The sequence below is a fragment of the Hypanus sabinus genome, chromosome 2 (genome assembly GCF_030144855.1).
Source record: "Hypanus sabinus isolate sHypSab1 chromosome 2, sHypSab1.hap1, whole genome shotgun sequence".
In the NCBI taxonomy this organism is placed as follows: Eukaryota; Metazoa; Chordata; class Chondrichthyes; order Myliobatiformes; family Dasyatidae; genus Hypanus; species Hypanus sabinus.
Genome location: NC_082707.1, coordinates 89,662,636 through 89,681,721, shown reverse-complemented (window position 1 = coordinate 89,681,721; position 19,086 = coordinate 89,662,636). Strand labels below are relative to the sequence as shown.

The 19,086-nt window shown below is 40.8% G+C and overlaps 1 protein-coding gene across 1 annotated transcript in view; it reads right to left on the bottom strand.

Annotated features, from left to right (window-relative positions):
* Positions 1 to 867: 867 nt before the first annotated feature.
* The window catches only part of sned1 (sushi, nidogen and EGF-like domains 1), a 131,275-nt gene continuing 113,056 nt past the window's right edge, over positions 868 to 19,086 (bottom strand). Inside the window, exons 21-29 of the mRNA XM_059950254.1 lie at positions 16,224 to 16,502; positions 14,823 to 14,967; positions 12,376 to 12,458; positions 12,018 to 12,125; positions 8,389 to 8,505; positions 7,992 to 8,079; positions 5,874 to 5,950; positions 4,861 to 4,896; positions 868 to 1,485 (exon numbers count right to left, since the gene is read on the bottom strand). Of these exons, the coding sequence (XP_059806237.1) occupies positions 4,871 to 4,896; positions 5,874 to 5,950; positions 7,992 to 8,079; positions 8,389 to 8,505; positions 12,018 to 12,125; positions 12,376 to 12,458; positions 14,823 to 14,967; positions 16,224 to 16,502 (923 nt within the window). The 3' untranslated portion in view covers positions 868 to 1,485; positions 4,861 to 4,870. The remainder of the gene's footprint in view (positions 1,486 to 4,860; positions 4,897 to 5,873; positions 5,951 to 7,991; positions 8,080 to 8,388; positions 8,506 to 12,017; positions 12,126 to 12,375; positions 12,459 to 14,822; positions 14,968 to 16,223; positions 16,503 to 19,086) is intronic.

Here is a 19,086-nt window from a genome sequence, read left to right as displayed (position 1 = left end):
TCAATAGCAAAGAGATAATTTCACTATTTCCAACTGAAAGAAAACAGCACATATTTACCACAATCTAATGAGAATTAATGTCTCTAGAATCTAATGAGTAAATAAAGAAATTCCAATGATAGAAAGCCTGATGATGTGTTTGCTGTAAGAAGGTGTTACATTTCAAGGATTGATCATACGTGCTGGCAAGGGTGAACTGCCATTAAAAAATGTCAATATGGCAGCCCTTGCTCCAAGAAGGCCTCCCCTCTTCATGTGGAACTGGGCAGATTAGAATCTTTCAATTGTTCAAACACATGAACAGGAACGAGTCTATTCCTTCAGATGAGGTTTGATTGAAGCTTTCAATGTACTGAATGGCAGTGAGTGTGGAAACACTTTGTTTGAGTGTGGAGTCCCTATCAAGAGACCAACTTAATGTTGTTACTTCATTGAAGGAGGAGGGAAGTCATGAAACTTTGTTATGCAGAAAACATTTGAGAGTATGGAATATATTGACCTAGGGAGAGTCTGAAGAAGGAACAAGCAACAATAAGGGGTTATGTGAAGAGACAGGTTTGCAGTGAGTTACTTCTGTATGGCCTTGACAGAGATAACAGAACTACAGTGGACTAAATGGACAATTCCTATGATGTTAACATCTACGGCTCAACAGTAAAATCTTTCTCCAATAGAATAAAAAACAACTTTGATGCACGCTGTACTGTCAGGCATAGGACCACGGTACACAGGTTTCCCCTTAGTAGTATCTTCTAAGGGAGAAGTGTCTATAAGTTGGCTTTACCAGATCCTGCGAACCTTTGATGGTGTCAGTATAGGCAATCTTAACCCTGATGCCAGTAAATAAGTGATAAGTGCATGCCAAAGAACTGTTGTAATATTTTAATTACTAACTAGCACAAGCGTAACACAAATGGAAAAGCCACAATGGTATAGCATGAGAGGTAGGGTTTAAGCACGCTTTCAGGCGGTCTAGGGGACTCTGTACTCTACACAATATGTTGGAGCCACACTTATCTGATTGAAGTCTGCACAATACTATCGTCAGGACAATGCAATTCAAATTCCCGGCAATCTTGTCTCCCAGCTTGAAGAATTTATACACTGCAGACAGACAGTTGTTTATACACAGGCACATTCATACTCATGGGCACCCTTGTACTACAAGCATTAATTCACTCACTCATTCACCCCTCTCTGCTTGAACAGAAGGACATGTAAGAGTTGTGTGCGTCTGCTCTCGCCTCCCTTCCTTCCACTCACGCATTCTTCTTCAGTAAATTATGTGTTGATCAGGTTTCAACTGTCCTAGCTTTTTGGACTTTGACTCCCTCAAAATGAACAAAGCAACACTAAGACATCGTGGCTGACTCTCCAATGGGTGGCCCCGTCTTTACAATGCGTTAACTTGTGGTGGATTAACTAGCACCATCCTTCCGATGTCTTCGGACTTGTGTTCTCCTTCCACACATCAGCTAGTAGATCCTAAAATGAGAAAGAATATCTCACTGTGAATGACGGCGATGAATCTCACTTCGAGATCTCCCTAACATCTTCCAAGGAGAAGCAATGGCATTAGATGCAAGGATCACCAGACCAATGCACTATGAATGAAAAGTTTAGGAAAGGAAAAGTAGAGTGAATTGATAATGAACACTTTGTGAATTATGAGTTATACCTCCACGAGATCAGAGGTGAATGAAAAGAGTGTGGAGAATAATGAGAAAGAATTAGTACGCATTAGAGACAATATGACCAGTTTTGTGTTTAAATCCAGTGTAGGTTAAGAATACCTATAACTGTAACAGAAAGGGGAAAATACACCACAAAACTAATGCAGAAGGACACTGATGAGAAGAGAGTTAGAAGTTAGAGGCAAGAAAGGAAACAGCTATTAGTGGCTATGTGCTATATTGTGCTTTATCCAAGGTTGTTTGAGAGAATCATCTGAGACTCTTCCAAACATTCCATGGCAGAAAAGAGAGTTTTTTGTGGATACAACGTAGACATTTACACTCAACGGTTTGGCACAGTAGTACAAGTAGAAGAGCTGTTGTATTAAAGCAACACAAATTTAAACCTAACTCCAGTGCTGTCGGTGTAGAGCTTGCATATTCTCCTATCTCTCAGTGTGCTAGGTTTTTCAAACATACTGGCAGGTTCATTGCTCACAGCAAACTGACTGCAGTAAATGGTAGAATATGAGTGGAATTGCTGGAATGTGGGGAAAATAAAACGGGATTATGTCCGGACTAGTTGATGGTTACCATGGATTTAGTTTCCTTGCCATATGATTCCATGACATAAGCATACAAGTAATAAATATCCAAAAAGCGAGGAAGAAATCAAACTAACCTCAAATGATTGAGGGGTACTGGCTGTATATCTGAACAGAAAGTGGCACTGAAGCTGTGGAGCAGGATGAAAGGCAATGTGGCAGTGGTGGAAATCCTGGTAGCACACAATTCCATGGCAACTGCTCTTACTGTAACTTCCTGAGGAGTGAGGGAAGGTCCCAGGGGTCCTGGTGGTGGTACGCCTGGGAGAAACAAGGGTGCCACTAGAGACTGGAGGCGTTGGAGAGGCAGGTAATTGACAGGACAGGGGCAATGCTTGGGCCCATCAGGGTGGTTGTAGTGGTGATGGCTGGGGTGCGGTGGAGAAGTGATGAGATTGTTAAGAAATGCGAAGGGTTAGTTCAAAGGAAGTAAAGGATTAATCACAAAGGGATCACATTCCAGCAAAGTACAATGAAAGCACCATTGTCTCACAAGGCTGTGATGGACCAACCATCTGGAGACATTTTGAAGGAAGTGTTGCACAGGGCATGTACTGTGTAGATGATGCAGGATTTGTGTCAAGTGTGTAGGTGTCACTCATGCTGATAATTGTTTGGGCATGCTTCTGGAGTGAAGCTCCAAAACCTGGGCCTCTGTACCTCCGTCTGCAACTGGATCCTCAAATTCCTCACCAGAAACCGCCACCTGTGCGGGTCGTATATACCATCTCCACCTCTCAAATAATCAATGCCGGCACACTTTAAGGATGGGTGAGCTTAGCACACTTCTCTAATCTCTCTACACACACGACTTTGCGGCTAAGCACAGCTCAAATGCCATCCATAAATTTGCCAGCTATTGTTGGCAGAATTTCAGATGGTGTCAGGAAGGCATACAGAAGTGAGATAGGTCAGCTGGTTGCATGGTGTCGCAGCAACAATCTTGCACTCGACGTCAGGAAGACCAAAGAATTTATTGTGGACTTCAAAAAGGGTAAGATGTGGGAACACAGACCAGTCCTCAGAGTGATCAGAAGTGGAAAGAGTGAGCAATTTCATGTTCCAGGGTGTCAATATCTCTGAGCATCTATCCTGGGCCAACATATCAATGCAGCTATAAAGAAGGCATGACAGTGGATATATTTCATTATGATATTGAGGCGATCTGGTATGTCACCAAAAACGTTCGCTAATTTCTACAGATGTACCGTGGAGAGCGTTCTAACTGGCTGCATCACCATCTAGTACGGGGGACCACATCACAAGATCAAAAGAAGCTGCAGAATGTTGTAAACTCAATCATGGGTACTAGCCTTCACGGCATCCAGACATCTTCAAGGAGCCATGCATCAAAAAGGGGGCATCCATCATTAAGAGCCCCCATCACCCAGGACATGCCCTCTTCTCATTGTTATCATCTGGAAGGAGGTACAGGAGCCTGAAGGCACACACTCAGTGATTCAAGAATATCTTCTTCCCCTCTGATATCCAATTGCTGAATGGACATTGAACCCATGAATACCTCCTCACTACTTTTCTTTATCTCTCTCTTTTTGCACTATTTATTGAATTGGCCAGATTACAATCAAGACCTAACAATAACTTGTTTCCTGGACTTAACAAAATATGTGTCAGAATGCTGGAACAGGGATCTAATCGCAGACCCAGTACTGTGCACACAGTGATATTAATTGAGTAACAAATCCAGAGGTGCAAACCAAGTTGGTGTCCAAATTCAGGCAGAGATCAAAACATCCAGAGAAATCCAAAAACCAGAATCAGGAATCAGGCAGAGTCGATATTCAGATGGACAGAGTACAGATGCAAATGCTGGAAAGGCTCAGGAAAACTCACTGGCACAATCTGGCAACAAACAGGTGAAAACACAGGACTGAAATACACTGAGCAATAAACAGAGAGGCAGATGATAGGTGGAGCACAATGAGACACAGGTGACAGCAATACAGGTAATAATGAGAGACAGAGTACTCAGTGATACAGGAGCCGGAGTAGAGCAGGAGTGGGGACAGGAGCACACAGCAATACAAAACTACAGACTGACAGCTCAGGGGAAACACACAAAAAGCCATAGTTCAACTGGAGGTACTGACAATATGACAGGAACAGAAGGCTGAAACATTCTGGGTGAGATTTTTCAGACAGTAGCACAGATAGGAGAAAGACTAATCTCACATATATTAGATTGTCCAGTTTTATAATTATTCAGATCATATCGGAAAATTATACATATACACAATATAACATGTATATATTGATATGAAATTATACACATGAAAATATACTGATGTTAAACTTACATACAATTATCTCATTTGTTTTTTGTATCTTAAGATATTTTTAATCTTTTAATTTTTTTAGAACAAATTACATGTAGCTTTATAATGCAGAGTATAAAACGAGTGTACATTATAAGTGATGTAACACACACTCAAAGGTGATGTACATAAATGCACTACATCTGATAGAACATGCAAGTCCATCATACATACACTCTGATGCACAAATATAAACATATCAAAGGGAAGATGGATCAGTAAATGAAATCCAGAAGGCATACTTACCAGTAATTAGTTAATGTCTGAATAACCTTCTGTTTCCTGGAGAAGAGTAAAATGTTATTTTAGTAACTATTAGACAGATAATGGGTGGCACAGTAGCATAGTGGTTCGTGCAATGTTATTACAGCTTGGGGCATTCTGTGCTTCAGAGTTGAATTCTGGAGCTGTTCTATGGGGAGCCTCTATTCATCCTCTCCATAGAATGTGTGGGTTTCCCCGGTGCTCCAGTTTCCTCCCACAGTCCAAAGACGTACCGGGTAGGTTAATTTGTCCCGTGATTAGGTTAGCTTGATATTCTTATCTGAGTCTGTAAAAGAACTTCGTTTGAAGTCCAATTTGTCACATGACTGTGATTTTGGCTCTGTCTTACCAACTTTCTGAATAAGAATCCAAGCAGAAATAAGCGTTTTGCTTTGCATTTGTATAATTTTAATATGTGTCTGTTCTGTACAATCAGCTTCTCTGCTATGTAGGCAAAACCTAACCAAGCAGAAATCACCATCGATCATGAGCTTTTCAGAAGATTTATAGTACTGTTCAAGACATGGTGAGATTCACCATGCCATTCCTCGATATGCAAATCTGATTGTGCAGAAAGACTAAACCTCATATTCCCTCACTAACAAACGCCCAGCACAAGAAAATACGAGAGGAGTAAGTCCTCCCATTCAATATCATCATGGCTGATCTTCCCCAGCCTCAACACCTCTTCTGTGCCAGTTCTCCATAACCCTCAATTCCTTGATGTTTCAAATACCTCAAATACATGAGAGGATCTGGCCTTTACAAGACTCTGGGGTGGAGTGGTCCAGAGATTCACCACTTTCTCTGCATTTCCTTTACGCCTGTTTTGCATGAACAGTCCCTTATCTTGTAACTATAACATACAACAGGTACAGTTCTTAAAGCCATTCATTATTCAATACCAAATAACTTCCACTGAACTGAATGCATGGGCAATTTAAATCCTCGCTTTCCAATATGTGGGCTGCTGTGCTGTGAGCGTGAATACTCACTGGGTGTTCTGTGTATTAGAGGCTCACAAACTTCTTTGTAGCAGGTATCCTGGTGAACTTTATAAATTCTCCTATACCTTAAAAACAGAAGTGAAACGTTAGAACTTCTGAAGATGGAGATTGTATAACAATCAAAAACCTCAACTGTGATCCATAAAATACACACAACAGTAGAAATAAATTGCATAATCTCCTTGGAATCCTGATGCAGGGTCTCAACTCAAATAGTCAACTATCTGTTTATTCCACGGACGTTGCCTAACCTGTTGAGTTCCTCTAGCAATTCTTCCCTGCTTCAAATCCCAGCATTTGCAGTATCTTGTGCCTACCCTTAATCTACACCATTATTGAATAAGAAGAATATATTTCAAGTCAACTAATCATTATTACCAGGTTCCCTTAGAGATTAAATATCTATCAATCTTAGCCTTGAATCAACTCAGTGAAGGAACATTCATAGTCCTCTAAAAACTTTAACACTTCTACATAAGTAAATTTCTCCTCATTTCATTTCTAATCGACTAGTCCCTTATCCAGCAAAAGGAAAAGTGTAATGACCCCTACACTTCTGAACTCCAGTAAGTTTCGGCTCGTCTGTCTCAGTCCTTTTTCATAGAAAGATCTCATTGCTGAAATCAGTCCAGTGAATCGACACTCTACTGACTCCATCACAAATAAGCTTCCACCAAGATCAATACTACCTTGGCCACAGTTCCCTACTTTTATGCTCCAGTTATTTTGCAATGAAGTAGTCCAATCTTCCAGATGATTTTGGAAGTGTTGGCTGCTTTCATTCTCCCAACAAATTACATATCAAAGATTTACCACATTTATACTTCCCATCTTCCACCTTCTTTCCCACTCACTTATCCAGAACATATGCTTTGCTGATTAGTTCTGAACTCCTCAAGGCTCACTGCTCTATCTAGTTCTTAGAAACTTAGATACCACATTTTTCTCTTCATAGAGCCACCGAGCACAGAAACTGGCCTGTTTGTCCATGCCAACCACGAAGTATCGATTCCATCTTACCAGCATTTGGCCCACAGCATTTTATATTTTGGAGAGTCAATTATTTGTCAATTGCTTCTTAAATGTTGTGAAACTACTTAACCTTAAGTGGTATATTTCCAATTGCAACCAGCCTCTGGGTAAAAAAAAATCGTTCATCCTCTTTACATCACATCTAAAACTATGCATTCTTGTTTAGGTCATCTTTGTTCTGGGGAAAAGTTCTCGCTGCCCACCCTATATGTTCTTCATAATTTTGTATATTTCTATTAGGTCCCCCCAACACATAGCCCAACCTACCTCTCTACAGGTCCTCTGCTCCAAGGAAAACAGACCCAGTCTAGCAGGTCTCTTCTTATAATGGAAATGTTCCATCCTATTTAAATGATTAATTTAAGTGTTGAAGATCTGAGGGTCCAGTATTGTTCCTGGTGGTACCCCATTGGTAAGACTGTCAGTCTAAAAATGCCCCATTTATTCCTAAACTCTGAGTTCTATCCTTAAACTCAATATTCAGTTTTGCTAATATGTTACTTTTAATCCTTAATTTGTACAGTAACCTCTTCATCTAATAACTTCTGAAAAACTATAACAATACAACTTTCACTGTTTCACTCTTATCTGGCCTATTACATACAGTATATCCTCACAAAAGTTCCATTAAGCTTCACCAAAGCCTCTCCAGTCTTTCCACATCCTTTTACTTTCCCCCTCTCATTTCCCTTTCATCTAGTTTGTTTTGATTAGAAAAACCTTCAATACCATGTCTAAATTATTCAGTACATTAATAGAAATGGCAGATGCATGGATAAGAAAGGTTAGCAGGCATATGGGACCAACTCAGATAGACATTGCGGTCATCATAGACAACCCCCAAGGAGCCTGATTTCATGCTGTATCACCCTGAGAAGGACTTTCTGTACGTGCATTGAGACCTTTGCAATTTCACACTCTGTCACCAGACAGAAATATGTATTTACTGACTCTATTTGCATTAAGCATTCAATTTCTTAAATGAACCTCAGGATTATTCAAACGTCCATTGTAGCTTTAATCCATAAACACATGGATTCACAAAACGATAATCCTAAGTAAGCTGAAACTTACGTAAATTGGAAAACACTGTCTTCCCACACTGGAACAGATTTTGTTTCAGAGTATAGGCGTGTGCAAGGGTGTGGCAGTTTCTTGCATACTGAAAGGAAAATCAAAGAAGATTTAACAACACAGCACAGTATTAAAAGCATTCTATTACAGTTTACACTCATCCCAGACCCAAAGGTCCGTCCCACTTTTCACATTACATTATTATCATAAAAATCTGAAGGACTTCACTGAAGGTCCATGACAGCCAAAGATTAATCCCAGCTTTTATAAATCGAGCTCTCAATTATGAGTCTACCTGTTACAAAACATGTGCTTGCAAGTTTCCAATTGGTGCCAGTTAGATCTTATCCTCAGACAAGGTACACATAGAATTTAATGGATTTTAGCCTTTTCTTACACAATTCACAGTTTTTCCCCTTGAATCCCTTTTCACAGTCGCACATATACGAGTTTATTCCCTTCACGCAGGTACCTCCATTTTTACAAGGGTTGGAGGAACATTCCTCAAGTTCATCTGTAAATAGAGAAGTCACAGCTGGAGGTGAAAAAACAGAGACTGCCAACACTTCATAACCTACTCCTAGGTAACAAATCCCCTGTCTCCATTCACAGCCCATCCACTCCTAAATATCAACTCCACACTGCCTATCCCACTACCAGATACACTCTCACATGCACAGAATGTTCCATTCCCAGATACCAGACCCATGCTCACTCACACACAGCCCACTCACTCCCAGATACCACACTAGCCCCCACATAGACTGTCCCATCCAGATACCAGCCCCCACCCTCATGCTTCCTCTCCCATTTCCTGATACCAGCCTTTCCCCCACCCTCACCTTTGCATAGACTATCCCACCCAACCTCGTCCTCACAAAAGCTGTCCCTCTGCCAGATACCAGCCCTCCTTCACCTACGTGCTTTCCCTTCCTAAATTTTTCAGCCACTCATGATGTGATAAATGCAAACTCATTGAATTCCTTCCAATCCTCTATGTATCTTATCCAAAGGCTCTTAGAAAATTCCATTGATGTTTATGGAAGTTCTCAGAAGTCTTTAAAACTAATCATTGGTGATCAGGCCTTCACATCTCTGCACATTGAGTCTAGTCTGACATGGGTCAATATGATTAATTGAACACAAATAAAGCTGTCTAACACATAGCTAGCAATTATCAGGCCAGTTATCTTCCCCTTCAAGGGGTATTTGAAATTGTGTTGTGCATTGAATATTTAAGTAATATTTGAATAATTTGTCTATATATATTGCTTGATTAAGTATTCTTGTTCATTTAAATAATTATTTATGGGTTATATGTATAAATACATGAATTGCATATGTCACACACCATCATGTGATATGTGTGCACCTAAAAAGACAAAACTTAAAAGACAAAACTGCACCTGTGTTTTCAGACTCCCGTGCCTTCGTAATGTTTTGAAGTTCCAAAATTCAACATTGGTGATGAGGTATTTTAAAAATGAACCAGAGATGACTACCGACCTGTGTAAGTGCAGCAGGGTGTTTGAACTAAAAAGAAATGCAGTGAGGAGTGGTAAAGCAAAGCAGCAAGGGAGAGCAAAAGGGAAGATACAATCAAGTTTTTTAAAAAAGGCAGCAAATAGAAATATTCAGGGTTCATAAAAGGTGTTAGTAATCATTAAAAAATCAGAAATGGCTGGCTACATTGGGAAGATTGACAAGTGTGATAACACTATGGGTAAATGGGTCATGTATACTGAGCTATTGGAATAGTATTTTGAAGAAAATGAAATAACCAACCAGAAGGGACTGCCAATTTTGAGAAGTGCATTGGGTTTAAAGGCATACAGTTTGCTTCAAACTTTGACAGCTCCAACCAAACCGTAAGAAACGAGTTTTGCTTCTATTGTAAAAATAATGCAGGAACACTTAGAATTGAAGCCATTGTTGACCGCAGAATGCTGCAGGTTTCATTAGTGGAATCAAAAAGGGGAACCATTTCAGTGTACATGACTGAATTGAAGAGGTTGTCTGAGCATTGTCAGTTTGGTAATGGGCTTAAAGCTGCATTGAGAGATCATGTAGTTTGTGGAATCTTAAAAGAAAGCATCAAAATGACTCCTAACTGAAAAGCAGCTTACATTTACAAGAGCAGTGGATATATCTGTTTCAATGGAAACCACAGGCAGAGACACAATTGAGTTACAGTCAGGAATGTAAGTGACTGTAAACAAAATTGCAACATCCAAACAGAAGCCAGCCCGACTGAACAAATTGTGTTACTGTTGCGACAGGGGTTCATAAACACCAGACCAATGCAGGTTTAAAGGCAAAACTTGTAGGGAATGCAACAAAGTAGGACTCACACAAAGAGCATGTCAGGAAAACAAAAATAAATGGACATCTCAGGGAACAGTAAAGGTTAAAAGTTCAAGTTACAGTTTCAAAAAGAATACTGATCTGCATGCTGTTGAAGAAAAATCTGATAATAATGAGAACAACACAGGACTGTGTAGCCTGATGATTTACTGTGTGATAATTATCAATACACAAGCAATATGGCTTATGCCAGAAATGAATGGCATATTAATTAAAATAGAATTGGACACTGGCTCAGCTGTTTCTGTCATCCCACAAAGTGAGTTTGAACAACATTTTAAGAATACCAAACTGAAACCTGTATATACCAACTAAGAATTTACACTGGAGAAGAGAACTTCCTGTGTGAATGACATCAGTAACAGTGAAATACAACAACCAACAAGCCACATTGAGCTTGTATGGTGTAAAAACAGAAGGACCAGCATTGTGGGGGGTGTGACTTACTGAGACACTGACAACTTGATGAGAAATCCATCCACAATCTGCATGCAATATCCCCTCCAATGAAGCCATCGGAAAGTGAATTAAGAAAGATATTGGATGAGACCACAACTGTCTCCATGCCAAACACCATGAACCGTTGCCCAACAGAGGACAAACAAGTGTTGGTGCCAGCCTCTGTGCCTCTTGTTGAAAAGCATATTGGACCAAGGAAGGACCATGCAGCTAAGTGGAATTGTGAAAGTTAAAAACAGTGGTTGGACTACAGCAGTTTTCATAGGCAACGTGTCTGAGAAAGCTTCTGAGATGTTCATCAGGCAGTTACTTGTGAAATATGGCTTGATTTTAAGATGGAAGAGGGTTCAACAAGCTTGAGGAAAGTTACAAGCACTTGGCTTTGGTTAGAGTAAGAAGAACCAGAGTCCACTCTGTGTACAGTAAGGTTATTGTACGAACTTCAAGTGGGCGACAAAAAGCTGCTTGTAAAAGCACAGTAGATGCAAAGACCAAAGCCCAGCTGGATGAACAGAAGGCCAAAAAGGAAGGAGTCAATGAACATATGGAAACAGAGGACTGGTCAGATGATGTTGTGGATGTGGAAGTCAAAAGATCAGATTGTAAAGGGAACAAATGAAGCATTAATAACAGAATGCTCCAGTGAACTAAATGCACCGCCAAAGATCAAGATGCTGAGAGAAGGAAACTGAGAAAGTAAAAAAAAAGGGGTTGAAGTAGATCCAGAGAGAGAGGAGAGGAAAGTTATCTCAAGTTGTCAGAACCACTTCCTGCAGACTTAGGGTCAACTCCTACAAGTACTACAGATGAGGCCCCAGAACCCGAGACTGTTTTCACAGTGACCAGTCTCACCTGCCAACCTTGAACTGCATATGCCATCAAACTACTATGTAATACTGCTCGTCTCGCTTAAAGCAAAGAAGTTACACCTGTATTTTGGACTCCTTTTCTTCTTTTGAATTAGTTCAATGTTTAGAAGTTACAAAGCATAACAGTTTGACTCTCCCAATGCTCTGTCAACTTAAAGCCCAACAACTATATCTGGAATTTTCCTGGAAACTACCTAGTTTAGATATTTTATAAGATTACTCTCTGACTACCTTAACGTTTCTGTTGTCCTTATTAAATTGCTATTCCATCTTCTGATCAACCCACAGGTTCAGAAACAAACAGGGGTACACAACAAATTCCCACCAGGCTTACTTTTTGTCTCAGGCTTAGCATTGGTCTCAGACTCTTGGATCTCAAAGGGCAGACTGATTCGATTTGTAGATTCCTCCAAATTTTCCAGTTGGATTGGAGGCTCTGGAGCTGTTCAGGAAAACAACTAAATGAGATAAGAATAAAGATAAAAGACAGTGCCCAATCCAAAATCTCCTCATATCGATCTGTTTGTTCTTCTATTCTTACCATCCTCAATTATCTTTCTTTCTGTTTATGTTTCTGTGAAGCACTTTGCTTCTGCATACCAATTACATACAATTCATGTAATCCTTAAGGATCAAAGCCAGAAATATTAAAATGAATAAAACATGTAAATTGATTATGTTCTGGTACCTACATGCTCGGTGTGTGATTGGCTTGGGCTGCAGATTTGCAAATGTGGCACTGATTCTCCCTCTTCCATCCTGCATTTCTGAGTACCTGAAAAGTCAATTCAACATAATTTAAATTTCTTTTTATTGATTTCCAGTTTCCCTGATGAGGTGCTTACAGTGCGGTGAACAACTGTAAGTCTAAAAGCAGTATTAAACAACCATCTCTCCATGTGCACCCCAGTCAGCACAATGTAGGTTAAATACAATTTTAACAACCTTCCACACTGACCGAACAAATTCTCTCCGGTTTCACACAGTGAAGATAACTGTAGGCTAAAGTCACTGGGCAAGGGACTCACCTACTGATTCTCTATCCTTTCCATCATCTACGGAGTACAGGTAAGTGGCGTGATGGAAAGCTCTCTGCTTTTCTGAATGATGGCAGTTTTAGGAGCACTCAAGAAGTCTGCCACCATTCAGGGTAAAGTGGAGCAGTCACCTCAAATATTTGAGCAACACAGAACAAAAAGTGCTGGAGGAACTCAGCAAGCCAGGCAGCATCTATGCAAAAGAGTACAGTCGATGTTTCAGGCCGAAACCCTTCGGCAGGACTCTTGCTTGTGATTGGACACAAATATTTGCTCCTTCTACATTCTCAACAATGATTGCACTGTAGCAACTCACCAAAGCTTCTTCTCAATAAAGTAAGACTCAAATAATCAGGCTCACACAGGACTTCACACCAGATTGGCAGATTTTCCAGACTATTGAATGCTATCTTTATTACTGCTTCAACAGACTTTAATTGGCTGTGTTTCAATATTGCAGAGTAGCATCATAAACTAGTGAAGCCATTAAGTGTAAAGGGACTTAAAATTGATCCCTGGTCAGTTCAAAGAGTACATGAGAAGTCATAAGGGAGCATGGGAATTAGAGCCCTGCTGAGTCTGGAGCACAGGAAGTCTGAGCCACAGGGAATCAGAAGGGAATACAGGGTGACTCTAGCAAATTTCAGGGGATTACAGAAACTGGGGATCCAGTAAGTTTCATGGAAGTGCAGCAACTGGGGTCCTGATGAGTCAGAGGGAGCACGTACACGAATGATATGGTGAGTTTAAAGGGAGTCAGATGCTGAAGTATTAAAATTAAAAAGTCAGATCACATATTATGTGAGCCTTACTCTCCCCTCAGTATCTGCCACCTGAATGGTTACTGGGCACATGGGAATTTCCGGTGCTGATAAGTTTCTTTCTTCTGTCCTGACTTGGAAGATATTGCATTTCCTTTTATAGTGGTCAAGTCAATATCCTGGAATCGTACCTAACAACTGGGCACTAGGGTAACATCGCAGTTAGCTTGGGGCATTCCAGAGTTTGGAGTTCAATCCCAGTACCGTCTGTAAGAAGCTTGTATCTTCACCCTCTGACTGCATGGTTTTCCTTCAGGTGTCAGGTTTTGTCCCACAGCCAAAAGGCGTACTGGTTAGTAGGTTAATCTGTCATTGTAAATTGTCCTGTGATTAGTCTAGAGTTTGCTGGGGAGTGCTGCTTGTTGGGCCGGAAGGGTCTATTCTGCATTGTATCTCTAAATAAATAAATACCTTAGGAATATCTTCACATACGGTCCTTGTCAAAGGCAATTAGACTTGTAGGTTAAAAGTTGATCTTACCATTAATGTCAAAGTATCATCAATGTATTCAGCATGATTTCAACGTGCTAAATCCCAAAGTACTTAAAGGACAGATATACATGGGTTAGAAACTGAAAAACTCATCTTTTAGTATCTGTCACACATTGCCACCAACATTCTCTAGGCCCATAGCTGGTTTTAAGCAGAGTAAGAAGTTCCCTACTTTATTCTATTAAGTTTTCCTGGGTTGAATCCTATTGAAGCTTCATTTAAAACACCTGATCATCACTCCTTAATCAAGCCTTCAAATCTGCCACAAACTCGATTTGACTTCAAACCCTGATAGATCAGAAATCTCAGATAACCTCAGGGAGCCAGCTATTATCATAACTCCTTAATATTTTACTATGTGTGATTGTTTTCTAGGACCTTTGCATTGACTTTTCTTTCTAATCCTGTTTTTTGTCTGTCAGTTCAATGAGGGGAAATAGCTAAAAATGCTGGCACTGTTTTGGTTTTGTCATGGCCTGGTTGGTCTGGTGCTCTAACCTTAGGATTTTCTGTTCAGACTGCTGCCAACATATTCTCACTAGCACATCTAGAAACATAGATTATGTACCTGGTTTACGGAAGTAACGACACATACCCAGACACAGTTATGACATATAATCTCCCTCCCTGTCAAAACTGAGCAATGTTTCATCTCTCTGCCTCATCTTTCACCCTGCTCTTTAGGACCTTCGAAAATTCTACACTTCAGAGGACTCTTAAATCAAGTGGATGAAGTGGGAGGTAAGAGGATAAAAAGGACATTTTGAAACACTTATGCAGTGTGCCTACCTTATGGCATGGGAATTGTCTTCATAGCTCCTGTTGCTGACTTCTGCCTCCTCGTCAGGCTGTGCCGTGATTTGTAACAGGTTATCATATATCCCCTCATCAATTCCTTGCCCTTCTCTTTGGCTTGTGCTTCCATGGATTCCCACTAACAAAGGATGCAGGGTGATCATCAGTGCCAGTGCCTCTCATTTATTCCAACATCATTTCAACAATTTGCTTTTCTCTAAGGCAACTTCAGACTGCACTGTACACTTGAATATGCTGGTACACAGTGGAGATCTTTATGAAAATCTTGACTCTAATGATCGAAGTCAGTGAATTTACACCCAATGTCTGACACTGCAAATGCTTGCCACTGCCAATTGTATATGCGCATATGATTGCAAATCAAATGTTCATCTTTCTCTCACTTTGCAGAATCTCCCTCTGCAGAATCTGCCTAATGCATTGAGTATGCCCTCTATTTTCTGCTTTCATTGCATGGTGGAGGCTGAGTCTGACACAAAATTTGTAGGGCCAGATATAAACAACAGTGTGAGGGTACCTGCATTCTCATGAGGTCCAACTCCTAATTCTGTAACTGCTCTGTTGCCCTATCCCTTTACCAAATCTCTGCTCTCTCTCTTAAGACTCAGGTCATTCTGTTTCATTGTATTCTCTTTGCAGCATCTAAATGTTTGAGAGACACTGGAATGGAAACAGGACCCTTGACCCAATGAGACCAGGCTAGCAATTAAGCACCCATTTTCACACATTCCCATCTACACCAGGGACAATGTACAGTGCCTAATTAACCTATTAATCACAAGTCTTTGGGATGCATGAGGGAAATAGAACACATGGATGAACCCAATGCTATCATAGGGAGAGCACACTAACCCCACATAGCCAGTGCTCAAGGTCAGAACTGAACCTAGGTCTCTGGCACTGCAAGGCAACAGGTCTACTAGCTGTACCACTATGTTACCCATTTTCTCGCAATTTTATCTCCCTAATTCCTATCCTCAATTTCTCATATATCTTTACAATGTTGGAGGATATTCAGCCACTTCAAGTCTATGTCAGCTGTCCGAATAATGCCAAGTGGCATTTGGTAAACTATTGTCTTGTATACTGAGATACAGTAAGAAGCTTCTGTTTCCATGCCATTCTTACAGCTCATTCTGTAAGTACACTGAGGGATTGCAACAAGATAATTAGTACAAACAGAATGCAGAATATGGTAAACACAGGTGTGGGAAATCCAGAGCATCCGCACAAAACACTGGATCCACATTCTCGGTACATTATGCTTCCCAGGTCAGTCCATCCTTTCATTTCCACCTCCCGGCCCGGTATCCTTGCTTGTACAGTACATCCTCAGATTACTCAGCAATCTGGAGATCTGCTGCTCATACGTACGTGTGCTGAAGGTCAGATGGGCTGGATCACTAACCAGCTTCCCACTCTCCGTGTCCTGCACCCTCATTAGTGCCAGCTTGTGCCTTCGCCCCGTGTCCAGGTTGTGGAGGGTGTAGGCAGTTAACTTCCCATCAGGAAGGTAGCGGCTTTTCACACTGTGGCTGGTTGTGATATTCATCATGAAGCCATCAGTTGAGCCAGCTGGGGGGTTCTTCCAGTGGAAATTTGCTGTCGTCGTTGTGACCCTCAGCAGCACGAGATTCTGAGGAGCGAGTGGTCCTGTAGGAGAAGCATAGACAAGAGTTTTTGCTTTGCTCCTTATACCCAACAGCTATAGCAATGAAAAGCTTCCATCAAAACCCAGAAACTGTGTCCCCACCACTTGTCAAATAAAATAGGTAAAATTGGTCTCTTATTGTGACATGTACTGAGGTAGAGTGAAAAACTTTGTTTTACATGCCTTCCACGTGTGGGTCATTTCATGAGATTAGTACATTGAGGTAATAACAGAATGCATAACATGGTGTTACAGTCACTGAGAGAGTACAGTGCAGGCAGACAATAAGATGACGAGGTAGACTGTGAGGTCAAAAATCTATCATATTGTTCGTGAGCTCTGTTCAATAGTTATAACAGTGAGGTAGAAGTTGTCCTTGAGCCTTGGGAAAAAATCCATGCTTTTATATCATTTGCCCAACCTGAGGGGGAGAAGAGAGAATGTCTGGGGTAGGTGGGGGCTATGATTATGTTGGCTGTAGACCAAGTCGACGGAGGGAAGTTGGTTTTAGATTATAAGACCATAAGACATAGGAGCAGAATTAGGCCATTTAGCCCATCGAGTCTGCTCCACCATTCAATCATGGCTGATCTTTTTTTCTCCTCCTCAAACCCATTCCATGGCTTTCTCCCCGTAACCTTTGATGGCTTGTCCAATCAAGAACCTATCAATCTCTGCTTTAAATACACTCAATGACCTGGCCTCCACAGCCACACATGGCAACAAATTCCACAAATTTAAATAAATTTCTCCGCATCTCTGTTTTGAATGGACACCCTTTTATGCTGAGGCTGTGCCCTGTTGTCCTAGATCCTCCCACCATGAGAAACATCTTTTTCACATCTACTCTGTCTAGTCCTTTCAACATTTGAAAGGTTTCAATGTCCTCCCTCATCCTTCTAAATTCCAGCAAGTAGAGACTCAGAGCCATCAAATATTCCTCATTTGATAATCCTTTCATTCCTGGAATCTTCCTTGTGAACATGCTTCTGGACCCTCTCCCATGCCAGCACATCTCTTCTAAGATGAGGAGCCCAAAATTGTACACGACACTCAAGGTGAAGCCTCACTAGTGCCTTATAAAGCTTCAACATCACATCCCTGCTCTTGTATTGCAGACCTCTTGAAATGAATGCTAACATTGCATTTGCCTTCCTCAACATCGACTCAGCCTGCAAGTTAACCTTCAGGGTGTTCTGCACAAGGACTCCCAAGTCCCTTTGCATCTCAGATGTTTGTGGATTTTCTCCCCATTTAGAAAATAGTCTGCACATTTATTTCTACTACTGAAGTGCATGACCATGCATTTCCCAACATCGTATTTCATTTGCCTCGTCCTTGACCATTCTCCTAATCTGTCTAAGTCCTTCTGCATCCTACCTGCTTCCTCAACACTACCTGCCCCTCCAACAATCTTCATACCATCTATAAACTTGGCAACAAAGCCATCTATTTCATCATCTAAATCATTTACATACAGCATAAAACAAAGTGGTCCCATCACTGACCACTGTGGAACACCACTAGTCACTGGCAGCCAACTAGACAAGGATCCTTTTATTCTCACTCGCTGCCTTCTTCCAATCAGCCAATGCTCTCACCATCTTAGTAACTTTCCTGTAACACCACAGGCTCTTAACTTGGTAAACAGCCTCATGTGTAGCACCTTGTCAAAGGTCTTCTGAACATCCAAATATATAACATCCACTGCTTCTCCTTTATTTATCCTAATTGTAATCTCCTCAAAGAGTTACAACAGATTTTTCCCTTAAGGAAACCACGCTGACTTTGTCCTATCTTGTCCTGTGTGACCAAGTTCTCCATCACCGCATCTTTAACAATTGATACTAACATCTTCCCCAACCATTGAGGTCAGGCTAACTGGTCTATAATTTCCCTTCTGCTGCCTTCCTTCTTTCTTAAAGAGTGGAGTGACATTTGCAGTTTTACAGTCCTCTGGCACCATGCCAGAGTTCAATGATTTTTGAAAGATCATTTCTAATGCCACCACAATCTCTATCATTACCTCTTTCAGAACCCTAGGGTGCAGTTCATCTGGTCCGGGTGACTTATGTACTTTAAGGTCTTCCAGCATTTTGAGCACCTTCTCCCCTGTAATATAACTGCACCCACTTCTCTTCCCTCACACACTACAACATCTGGCACACTGCTAGTGTCTTCCACAGTGAAGACTGATGCAAAATACTGATTTAGTTCATTTGCCATCTCCTTGTACCCCATTATTATTTCTCCTGCCTCATTTTCTAGTGGCCCTATATCCACTCTCATATCTCTTATTTTTTTTTTACATACTTGAAAAAGCTTTTACTATCTACTTTGATATTAATTACTAGCTTGCTTTCATATTTCATCTTTTTGCTTCTAATGATTTGTTTAGATGCTCTCTGTAAGTTTTTAAAAACTTCCCAATCCTCTAATTTTTGCTTTGTTGTACGCCCTCTCTTTTGTTTTTACATTAGCTTTGACATCCCTTGTCAGCCACGGTTGTACTATTTTACCATTTGAGTATTTCTTCATTTTTGGAATACACATGTCCTGTACCTTCCTCATTTTCCACAGAAACAG